The sequence below is a fragment of the Myxine glutinosa genome, chromosome 8 (assembly GCF_964187855.1).
Source record: "Myxine glutinosa chromosome 8, kmMyxGlut1.1, whole genome shotgun sequence".
Classification (NCBI taxonomy): Eukaryota; Metazoa; Chordata; class Myxini; order Myxiniformes; family Myxinidae; genus Myxine; species Myxine glutinosa.
Window position 1 is genome coordinate 107,915,964 of NC_136268.1, and position 11,998 is coordinate 107,927,961.

The following is an 11,998-nucleotide window of genomic DNA, read 5'->3' on the forward strand; positions in this document are numbered from 1 at the left end:
AAGAAATCGAGAAATTATTATTTTCTCCGGAAGAAATCGAATTACGAACCGTAATGGCGCACGCTCTGGGCTCGGCTCGCTCTCACATCGGCCACGCCTACGCAATAACGCGTTCTGTGATTGGCTGCCGGAAGTGCAGTCTTCACTGTCCGGAAGGTCGCAAATCGCAGTTACGATGAATCGCAAATTAGTTTTAATTAGTTTTAAAACATAGTTTAACGGCAACATAGTTTTCCAACGGGAAATAAATGAATACGCTCTCAAATGTGCTGTCCGAGGCAGAGTCTGTTCGCCACGTTCGGCACACGTGATAGCTCGCTGCTCTCTGATTGGTTGAATCGTTTTTTGGACATAGCTCGGTAACTACTTCTGCGATTAATTTAAAACCTTGAAAAGGCACATCCTCGGGTCCCCAGCAATATACCTGGCAAGTTTAAAGTATATCGGACCCGTGGTTGTCGAGAAACAGCGGTCACAGACAAACAAACACACACACAGACACACAGACACACACACACACACACACACACACACACACACACACACACACAGATTGCTGGAATTATAGATAGATACCGAGTGAGGATTGTTACCCTTTATATTTATACCCAGTGAGGATTCTTACCTTTTATATTTATACCCAGTGAGGATTGTTACCTTTTATATTTATACCCAGTGAGGATTGTTACCTTTTATATTTATACCCAGTGAGGATTGTTACCCTTTATATTTATACCCAGTGAGGATTCTTACCTTTTATATTTATACCCAGTGAGGATTGTTACCTTTTATATTTATACCCAGTGAGGATTGTTACCTTTTATCTTTATACCCAGTGAGGATTGTTACATTTTATCTTTATACCCAGTGAGGATTGTTACCTTTTATATTTACTAGGGCATGCCCGTACTATATATAAGCTAGGACGTGCCCGTACGTGGGTGCCCGTTCCTTGCCAAAAAAAAAAAAAAAAAACAATTTGTGTAGGGGTGTGTGTGTGTAAACATCCTAGGGCGTGCCCGTACGTGGGTGCAAAAAAACATGCGTGCAAACAACAACAACAAAAAAAAACTTTGAAACCACGTGGCAGTAACGACCACAGAACCCCCCCCCCCTCTATTTACATGAATGGTTTGGTCCATTCACAACGACCACAGAACCCCCCCCTCTATTTACATGCAATGGTTTGGTCCAAAGCGAACGGCTTGCAGTGTTTGGTAAAGAAATCGCCATAGCTCGGTAAGTACTTGTCCGATTAATATGAAACCTTGAAAAGGCACATCCTCGGGTCCCCAGCAATATACCTGGCAAGTTTAAAGTATATCGGACCCGTGGTTGTCGAGAAACAGCGGTCACAGACAAACATACACACATACACACATACACACATACAAACACACATACACACAGAGATTAATGGAATTATAGATAGATACCCAGTGAGGATTGTTACCTTTTATCTTTATACCCAGTGAGGATTGTTACCTTTTCTATTTATACCGAGTGAGGATTGTTACCCTTTATCTTTATACCCAGTGAGGATTCTTACCTTTTATATTTATACCCAGTGAGGATTGTTACCTTTTATCTTTATACCCGGTGAGGATTCTTATGTCTTCTCTTCACAGATAGACCACAGAATACGATGGTGACAACAAAGGGTTCTTTTACACTCGGACAATCACTCACGATGTTGTGTGAAACGGAGAGCAACCCTCCCTCCACAATCTCATTGTACAAGGACTGTGAATGGAGCCGAACTGAAAATTGTTTGAAAGAGAGAAATACTTGTTCTCATGAACTGAATCCCCTGCAGTGGGAACACGCCGGAGATTATTACTGCGATGCCACAAACACCGATGGGTACCACTACAGTCCGAAGTTCACACTTACCTGTAAGTATGACGTTGTGATCACAGAATGGATCACACAGTAACCAACATTCACTCTTTTCATCAAACCCTCTACGACATAAATCTGTCCTCAGGTAACACTGATTAAACAAGCCGACAAGACGTGTACATCGGGTTATTCCACATTGTCCGATAATTGTCCAAAATCCCCACATCGGCTCTGTCTGTTCACCTGCGGCCGGTGTTGGTGCCACAATCCAGTGTCTTCTTTACCTCTGATTTACCTGTGATTGTTGTCGTAATTATACAAATCACAATATAGTTGATAGTACAATGTGTTGTCGTATTTATTAACATACACAGTCCAAACCACAGAACACCTTGTGTCAGGTCTGGCACAGATTCCATGTTTTTGATCCAAAGAAATTTTCACTTCACAATAATTAACGTTTTTATTTCTCTGTTTTATTGTTTAAAATTTCAATGGATTTGTTAAACAATTTCAACAGCATCATTCATTCTGATGAGAAAGAATAAATATGTCTCACATTATAGAGTGTGGAGTGAAAATCAGTGTTAAATGTTGTGGTTTTACCATGCCTGGCATCGTTTAAATGTATTCAATAAATACCTGGTATTACCTGTACCTGGTATTAACCCTTTTTCTCCCTGTGCCATGTTCTCTCTCCACAGTGTATGACGTCACATATGGGGTGAAGGTTTACGGATTTACTGGAGAAACAGTCGTGTTACCATGTACACTCCGGTACAAACCAAAACAGGTCGGATCAGTGTTCCCAACTGGAGAGTGGTTCATCAAAAGTACATCATATTATACACAGGATGTTTCCATTGACTCTCTGAGTTCAACAAATCGTTTCACATTTAAAAGAACCAGAATGAATAACAATTGTTCTTTAACAATCACAAACCTGATCAAATCCGACACTGGAACTTATTACTTCAAGCTAAAGGAACCGAGAGAGCAATCGTGGGAATCTGGAATTCGAGTGGAAGTTTATGGTGAGTACAAGGATAAGACTAAGAGTAGAGCGAATATAACAGCCTGTTAAAATGATCTATATTATCATGAAAAGTGTGGTGTCTACCATGCATTTGTACGTTTGTCTTCCATGCGTTTGTACGTTTGTCTGTCTCCAGTTTCCGGCGTCCCCTTTCCGCGCTGCTTTTGAATATCTCCGCATGCAGGCAAAGCTCAATATTCAATATTCTACCATAAGAACAGCTTTGTACCAAACGAGATACGTTTTAACGGAATACATACAGCATGGAACCGCAGTTTGTGTATTAACAGTGCGTTAAGATACAAACTGGGCTGACAGGATGGCATCAAAGTGTGCACACTCGCCTCCAAGCTGTCCAGCCTGGGTTCGAATCCCGACCGAGCTATAAACTCTCATCCCGTTGTTTCACAGAGTGGAGGAATTAATCAATGTGTGTGTCTTCTATCCGATTGATGTGAAACTGAGCGTCCCGTACATCTGCTGACATTAGTTGGTGGACGATAAAGATCCCACAGACCACAGCGTCCTCCAGAAAGAGTCGGCGTGCTGTCGCTGGCACCATGAACAGATTACAAATTCCCGCTCGAACTACTGCTGGGAAGGCAATGGCAAACCACCCAGTGTAACCCTTGCTCAGGAAGCTGCTCCTGCGGACCCGACGCGCTCTGACAGATTATGAGGATCATCACAAAGTTGAACAAACCATGTCGGTGTTGTTAATAACAGTAGCCCACACTGAAAATCTTTTAACAAACGTTCCAGTACAAGATGGTTATTTAAAATATAAACCGATATTTAGCAATGGTGACCTAAAAATAACGTTTCATAATAAACCTCAAAGAGGTCAAAATAAGCTTAAACTTAATTATTGATGGAATTGACCTAATTTGTTAGGAGTTGAGGAGTTTGGCATTTCCAACCCGGCCTGTTGATGAGTTACATGAGACTCTCTTCAACACTCAATCTCTTCGATCTCGTTCTTCCCTCTAGATCTTCAAGACAACTGCTCACCCTCATCCAGTCATCATACCCTATCCAAAGCCATGATATTTTCTACACCTGTTGAACCACTCTTATCCCTCCCAAAAATTTACCTGTGTATGCACCTTGTCCACACCTTGCGTTCTCCCCTCACCATCATCGTTATCTACATCCCTTGTTTGTCCGTTTGTCTTCTTTCTCCCTCCGCCCTGATGTTGGCATTTCCAATTTCTCCTGCTGTTCCCTCTGCCATGTTGTCCCAGGTCTTCCACGAGCCAAGGCCTTCTATTTAAAAAAAGTATTGTCGTGTTCACCGGGATTAACACCCCTGGATGACGGATGGCCAACCGAGTTTTAACTCCGACCCGTACACTCAACTATGGCGGTAGTGACACACGGGGGGCGGGGGGGGGGGGTATTGGAGGGCAGCGAGAGCTTACCTGTACGGCCAGATGCGACGCCGGTTTTCCGAACCACAAACAAATGGACAAGACAAGGGATTTAAAATGTAACAAATAATGATTTAATGAAAGTTATGCCAGGATAACAAAGAACCACTCTTATCCCCTCTTTCTCGGTTCTCGGTAACTTATGGTTAAACTGCCAAAGTCTAGGCTCTCTGCTCACCTTCACTCTTTCATTCCCCTTTTCTCCCGCCTCTGGAACAAACTCCCCCACTCCCTTCAATCCCACTCCTCCCTCCAGGTCTTTAAAACAGCTGTTCACCACCATCTCTTAACTTCCCCCATCGAAAACCTTGATCTTTTCTACCCCCGGTAATTCACCCCAGAGTCCTTGCAGTGTTCATATGTTTTATTCCTCTCCCACCTCCCCCCAAGTCCTCCCGATGTCCCTGCTCTCAAATGTTGTGTTTGTGTCCTTCCCCCTCTCTCCCCATCTTGTCTGCCGCTCCCCTTGTTTTTTGTGTTTTGTGTGTCGGTTTGTCTTTTTGTGTGATTAATGTTAGCTCTATCACGAGCCTCGATCTTGATATACAAAAAAAACAAAAAAAACATTGTACATTGAATGGTGTTCACTCCGACACCCTTCCTACACACAGCACAGGGCCACTTCCCAGTTCTTTCCACCTCACCACATGCTTTACCACTTGCCATCACCTTCGTCTTTCCGATATTCACCTTCAGACCTTTTGTCTCCATACATTCCTTCCACTTGTTCATCTTTTCCTTCAGTCCATCCATACTTTCCGCAATCAACACCAGATAATCTGCATACAACAACTCCCACGGTAAACCCTCCTTTACGTTCTGAGCCAGCACCTCCATCACAACTACAAATAGTAGTGGACTTAGTACCGACCCCTGATGCACTCCCACCTTCACCTCAAATTCACCACTGTTCCCGTCCTTCGTCCTTACAGCTGTGCGCACTCTTTTCTACATTGCCATCACTACTCTGATCAACCATTCCTCCACTCCTAACTTCCTCAATGCCCATGTCAATACTTTGCGTGGAACCCTATCGAATGCTTTCTCCAGATCAACAAACCCAAGAAACAACTTCTTCCTCTTCTCCATGTACTTCTCCTGCAACTGCCTCACAATGAAAAGCACGTCTGGCGTTCCTCTTCCTGGCATAAATCCAAACTGCATTTCTTCGATCTTCACTTTCTTCCTTATCCTCCTCTCCAACACCCTTTCCAATACCTTCATTCCATGCTCCAATAACTTTATCGCTCGGTACGAGCCACACTCCAGATGGTCACCTTTCCCCTTGTATAGAGGGACGAAGGTACTCAGTTCCCAATCCACTGGAATGCGGCCTTCTTTCACCACCAGATTACAGATCTCTGTCATTCTCTTCACACCCCAACTTCCTGCTGCCTTCAACATATCTCCCACAACTCCTGTCGGCCCTCCCGCTTTTCTACCCTTCATTGCTTTTATCGCTTCCTCAACTTCATTTTCAATTATCTTCTCTGCCGGTCCTAAAACTGGGTTACTCTCTATGTTGCCATCCCATTCATTCTCTGTATTCAACAGCATTTCCATATATCTTTTCCATCTTCCTTTAATTACATCTGGGTCGACAACGATTTGTCCCACTTCATCCTTCAAGCAACTCACCCCCATCATATCACACCTCTCTTTCGCTATCTGCTTTGCAATCCTGAATACTGCTTTCTGACCCTCTTCCGAATCCAAGCGTTCTCCGAACATTTTCCTACATGCCTCCTGTGCCTTTGCTACCTCTTTCTTTGCAGCCTTCCTGGCTGCCTTATAACTTTCATGCTCTGCTGTTTCTGCTCCCGTACCCTTCGCCTTCTGCCACTCCTTGAACCTCTTCCTCTTCTCGTCAATCCTCTTTCCAACTTCATCATCCCACCACCATGTTTCCGAGTGCCTCGGTGGTCCTTTTGACCATCCACATACCTCACCAAAGGCTCCCAACAGACTAGCTTTCATTGACATCCAACCACTTTCAAGCTCAACCACATCATCCTCGACCCTACTCAGCCTCTCTTTTAATGCCTTCCTTACTGTCACCTCTTTCAACCTCCACACCTTCATTCTCGGTTGGTACTTCACCCGCCGAGCTCTCCTCGCACCTTTCACCCTTATGTCGCAGACAACCAAGTGGTGCTGTGAAACAGCCTCCTCCCCCGGGCTCACCTTTTTGTCCCGGAGGTGCCCCCTATCTCGCCTACGCACCATCAGGTAGTCAACGGTTGTCGTCGACCGACCTGACGTGTATGTAACAAGCTCATTATCCTCTTTCTGGAACTGAGTGTTACAAATCAACAAATCAGCTCCATCAGCAAACTCCAAAATCCTTTCACCTTCTCCATTTCTCACACCATATCCGTAACCCCCATGAACTCCGTCAAAACCATCCATACTCCTTCCCACATGTCCATTTAGGTCTCCTCCTACCACAACAACTTCCTCATCTTTCACGTTTTCCATCAGCTTCTCTATCGCACACCAGAACTTGTCCTTCTCTTCATCGCTTCGACCAACCTGCGGAGCATATCCCGAGATGATGTTCACCAAGAGCTTTCCAATCATCATTTTCACCATCATCAACCTATGACTCACTCTAGTCACACTCACCACACTGTCTACAAACTCCTCAGAAAACAGGACACCAACACCATTCACGCCCTCCAGGCACCCTTGCCACATAAACTTGTATTTCTGTCCCTGCCTACCCTTCACCATTCTCACACCACTTCCCTTCCATCTCGTCTCTTGCACACAACATATGTCCACTCTTCTTCTGACCAATACTTCCACCACTTCTCCTGATCTCCCTGTCATTGTCCCTACATTCCATGTCCCAAACCTCAGAAACCAATCTCCACTTCGGGCTGTACCCTGCCCATATGTAGTGGTAATTGTCATGGTTCTCTTTTTGAGGCAATCTTTTTATGGCCGGATGCCCTTCCTGACGCCAACCTTCTTAGTCGTCTCTTACGACACGCAGGGATACAGTGTGCCTATTCTAATCCAGGGTACACACTGGGAAACGTTTAAAACATGGAAATTCTGGAGGGGGGGCGCGGGGGGGGGCGGCGTCAGCATCACGGCTGCGGTTTAAACATATTTAAATAATATTTAAACAAAACCATGAAAAACAATCTGGGAAAAGTCTCTAAGTGAGAACGTGGATTTGAGAAAGCAGGAGCAGAGGTGGAAGAAAAACGAGATATAGGGGGCAGGGCACAAGTCGAGACGAGGAGGAGAGCGAACAAGCACGTGTCCAGGAGGAGAGAAAGAATTAATATAGAATTTTTTTTGTTTGTTTATTTGTTTGTTCTGTTTTCAAAACGCTGGACAAAGGGTAAGATGTTCGTGAGAGGTCGGGGGGAGAAAAGAAAATCAAAGAAACAAGCAAATACTATGAAGGAAAGAACCCATATTCATAAAACACTGACGGGGGGGGGGGGGGGGAGGGGAGGGAGCCTGGAGAGACCAGGTCGCGCATGAGGCGCGAACAAAAAAACGACTAATTACACACAAATTTGCAACAACTACAAAACCAAAACCAAATAGAAACACACAATAACACATACACAACAAAATACCCAGCGGAAATTTGACAAAGACACGAACGGGAAAACACTCAAACTTTGATGCCATGGAGAGATCGAAGCAAGCCTCTCTAGCGACTGTTAAAAATTAAATGATATATCGAATTAGAGTTGAAATAAACCTGTGTGAGAGAGAAAGACAGCACGTGCCTAACTAAACAGGCCTCAAAGCTATTCGAGCTAATAAAATGGTGGATATTTGTTCACATGAAGCCTCTCCAAGAATGGGTGGAGCTACTCTGCAAACAGATTAAGCCACACCCCCGGACAGACAGACAGACAGACAGACAGACAGAATCACCGTAGCCTATTATAATATAGATAAAGGTGATATAATATAACAAATATCATGAAACATTTACATTTTGTGGTCCATTGTATAATTTAAATAAACATAAATGCAAATTTCACATGTGAAAAAAGTTAGTACACCCCATTAAATGTTTTTTAAAATCTTTTTAACATATGTGGACATATCAATATTAGATCTTCATTTAAACAGTATCTATGGATAAAGGTGATCTAATTGAACAAAAAACAATGAAAATTGACTTTGCAATAATTTATTCAACAAAAAATTAACAGAGATGCCATTTCCTTCTGTGGAAAAAGTAAGTACACCCTTGGCTCGAATAGGTGTTATTGCTCCCTTTGGCAGAAACAACCTCAAGTAGGCGTTTCTTATAACTGTCGACCAGTCTCTGACATCGACTGGGAGAAATTTTTGCCCACTCCTCCATGCAGAATTCTTTCAGCTGTGCGATGTTTGAGGTGCTTCTTGCATGCACAGCTCGTTTCAAATCCCCCCACAACATCTCGATGGGATTTAGATCCGGGCTTTGACTTGGCCATTCCAGAACCCTCCATTTCTTTCTTTTAGCCATTCCTTGGTGGATTTACTGGTATGTTTAGGTTCATTGTCATGTTGCAAGGTCCACCTTCGGTTGAGCTTAAACTTTCCGACAGATGGCCTCACATTATCCTCAAGCACCCTCTGGTACAATTAAGAATTCATAGTGGATTATATGATGGTGAGCTGCCCAGGCCCTGATGCAGCAAAGCTGCCCCAAACCATAATATTTCCACCACCATGCTTTACAGTTGGTATCAGGTTCTTGTGGTCAAATGCTGTCTTTGGTTTTCGCCAAACATGTCTTCTGGTACTGTGGCCAAATAGCTCTACCTTTGACTCATCTGTCCACATTGTTCCAGAAGTGCTGGTCTTTGCCTAGGTGTTCATTGGCAAACTTTAGTCTTGCCCTGATGTTCTTTCTGGACAGCAAAGGTTTCCTCCTGGCACACCTCCCATGTAGATCAAATTTGTGCAGCCTCTTTCTAATGGTAGACTCGTGCACTTTGACATCAACAGTGGCAAGAGCTACCTGTAGGTCCCGTGATGACATTCTGGGGTTCTTAGAGACTTCTTTCAGCATCTTGCGGTCTGGTCTCAGGCTGAACTTGCTGGGGCGGCCTGGCCTGAACAATTTGGCAGTTGTTTGGAATCTTCTCCACTTGTAGATGATCTTCCGGACAGTCGAATGATTGATTTCAAATTGTTGGGAGATCTTTTTAAATCCCTTCCCAGACTCGTAGGCATCTATAACCTTCTTTCTGAAGGCCTCAGAGAGCTCTTTTGATCGAGGCATGGTGACACCACACACTTCAACAACAAAGAGCAAACCCAACTAAATGTCTGAGGTTTAAATAAGACTGGTTCCTCGAAGATCCTCTTACGATGTTCTAATCATTTGCACCTGAGCTGGTGCACCTGATTCCAATTTTAGGTATTTGAAGTAGTGATAAATGTAGGGGTGTACTTACTTTTTCCACATGCGAAATTAGCATTTATGTTTATTTAAATTATACAATGGACTACAAAATGTAAATGTTTCATGATATTTGTTATATTATATCACCTTTATCTGTCAATATTGTTGAAATGAAGATCAAATAGCTGTATGTTGAAATATGTTGAAAAAGTCAAAACTTTACATGGGGTGTACTTACTTTTTCACGTGACTGTATACCCAGTGAGGATTCTTATGTCTTCTCCTTACAGATAAACCACAGAAACCGACAGTGACAACAAAGGGTTCTTTTGCACTCGGACAATCACTCACTATGTTGTGTGAAACGGAGAGCAACCCTCCCTCCACAATCTCATTGTACAAGGACAATAAATGGAGGCGAATTGAAAATTGTCCGAAAGAGAGAAATACTTGCTCTCATGAACTGAACCCCCTGCAGTGGGAACACGCCGGAGATTATAACTGCAGAGCAACGTACAACTTTGGGTACCGTGACGGTCCGACGTTCACACTTACCTGTAAGTATGACATTATAATCACAGAATGGATCACACAGTAAGCAACATTCACTCTTTTCATCAAACCTTCTCCGACATAAGTCTGTCCTCGGGTAACACTGATTAAACAAGCCGACAAGACATGTACATCGGGTTATTCCACATTGTCCGATAATTGTCCAAAATCCCCACATCGGCTCGGTCTGTTCACCTGCGGCCGATGTTGGTCCCACAATCCAGTATCTCCTTTACCTCTGATTTACCTGTGATTGTTGTAGTAATTATACAAATCACAATATAGTTGATAGTACAATGTGTTGTATTATTTATTAACATACACAGTCCAAACCACAGAACATCTTGTGCTGGGTCTGGCACAGATTCCATGTTTTTGATCCAAAGGAATTTTCACTTCACAATAATTAACGTTTTTATTTCTCTGTTTCAGTTTCAAATTTCAATGGATTTGTTAAACAATTTCTGCAACATCATTCATTCTGATGAGAAAGAATAAATATGTCTCACATTATAGAGTGTGGAGTGAAAATCAGTGTTAAATGTTATGGTTTTACCATGCCTGGCATCGTTTAAATATATTCAATAAATACCTGGTATTACCTGTACCTGGTATTAACCCTTTTTTCTCCCTGTACCATGTTCTCTCTCCACAGTGTATGACGTCACATATGGGGTGAAGGTTTACGGATTTACTGGAGGAACAGTCGTGTTACCATGTACACTCCGGTACGAACCAAAACAGGTCGGATCAGTGTTCCCAACTGGAGAGTGGTTCATCAAAAGCACATCATATTATACACAGGATGTTTATATTGACTCTCTGAGTTCAACAAATCGTTTCACATTTAAAAGAACCAGAATGCATAACAATTGTTCTTTAACAATCACAAACCTGATCAAATCCGACACTGGAACTTATTACTTCAAGCTAAAGGAACCGAGAGAGCAATCGTGGGAATCTGGAATTCGAGTGGAAGTTTATGGTGAGTACAAGGATAAGACTAAGAGTAGAGGGAATATAACAGCCTGTTAAAATGATCTATTTTATCATGAAAAGTGTGGTGTCTACCATGCGTTTGTACGTTTGTCTTCCATGCGTTTGTACGTTTGTCTGTCTCCAGTTTCCGGCGTCCCCTTTCCGCGCTGCTTTTGAATAGCTCCGCATGCAGGCAAAGCTCAATATTCAATATTCTACCATAAGAACAGCTTTGTACCAAACGAGATACGTTTTAACGGAATAAATACAACATGGAACCGCAGTTTGTGTATTAACAGTGCGTTAAGATACAAACTGGGCTGACAGGATGGCCTCAAAGTGTGCACACTCGCCTCCAAGCTGTCTAGCCTGGGTTCGAATCCCGACCGAGCTATAAACTATCATCCCGTTGTTTCACAGAGTGGAGGAATTAATCAATGTGTGTGTCTTCCATCCGATTGATGTTAAACTGAGCGTCCCGTACATCTGCTGACATTAGTTGGTGGACGATAAAGATCCCACAGGCCACAGTGTCCTCCAGAAAGAGTCGGCGTGCTATCGCTGGCACCATGAACAGATTACAAATTCCAGCTCGAACTACTGCTGGGAAGGCAATGGCAAACCACCCAGTGTAACCATTGCTCAGGAAGCTGCTCCTGCGGACCCGACGCGCTCTGACAGACCATGAGGATCATCACAAAGTTGAACAAACCATGTCGGTGTTGTTAATAACAGTAGCCCACACTGAAAATCTTTTAACAAACGTTCCAGTACAAGATGGTTATT

At 43.2% G+C, this 11,998-nt stretch overlaps 1 protein-coding gene across 1 annotated transcript in view; it reads left to right on the forward strand.

The window, feature by feature from the left end:
- LOC144893316 (B-cell receptor CD22-like) overlaps positions 1–11,495 on the forward strand; it is a 49,578-nt gene extending 38,083 nt beyond the window's left edge. Inside the window, exons 3-6 of the mRNA XM_078783658.1 lie at positions 1,629–1,895; positions 2,547–2,876; positions 9,973–10,239; positions 10,890–11,495. Coding sequence (XP_078639784.1) covers positions 1,629–1,895; positions 2,547–2,876; positions 9,973–10,239; positions 10,890–11,269 — 1,244 coding nt within the window. The 3' untranslated portion in view covers positions 11,270–11,495. The remainder of the gene's footprint in view (positions 1–1,628; positions 1,896–2,546; positions 2,877–9,972; positions 10,240–10,889) is intronic.
- The last annotated feature ends 503 nt before the right edge of the window (positions 11,496–11,998 follow it).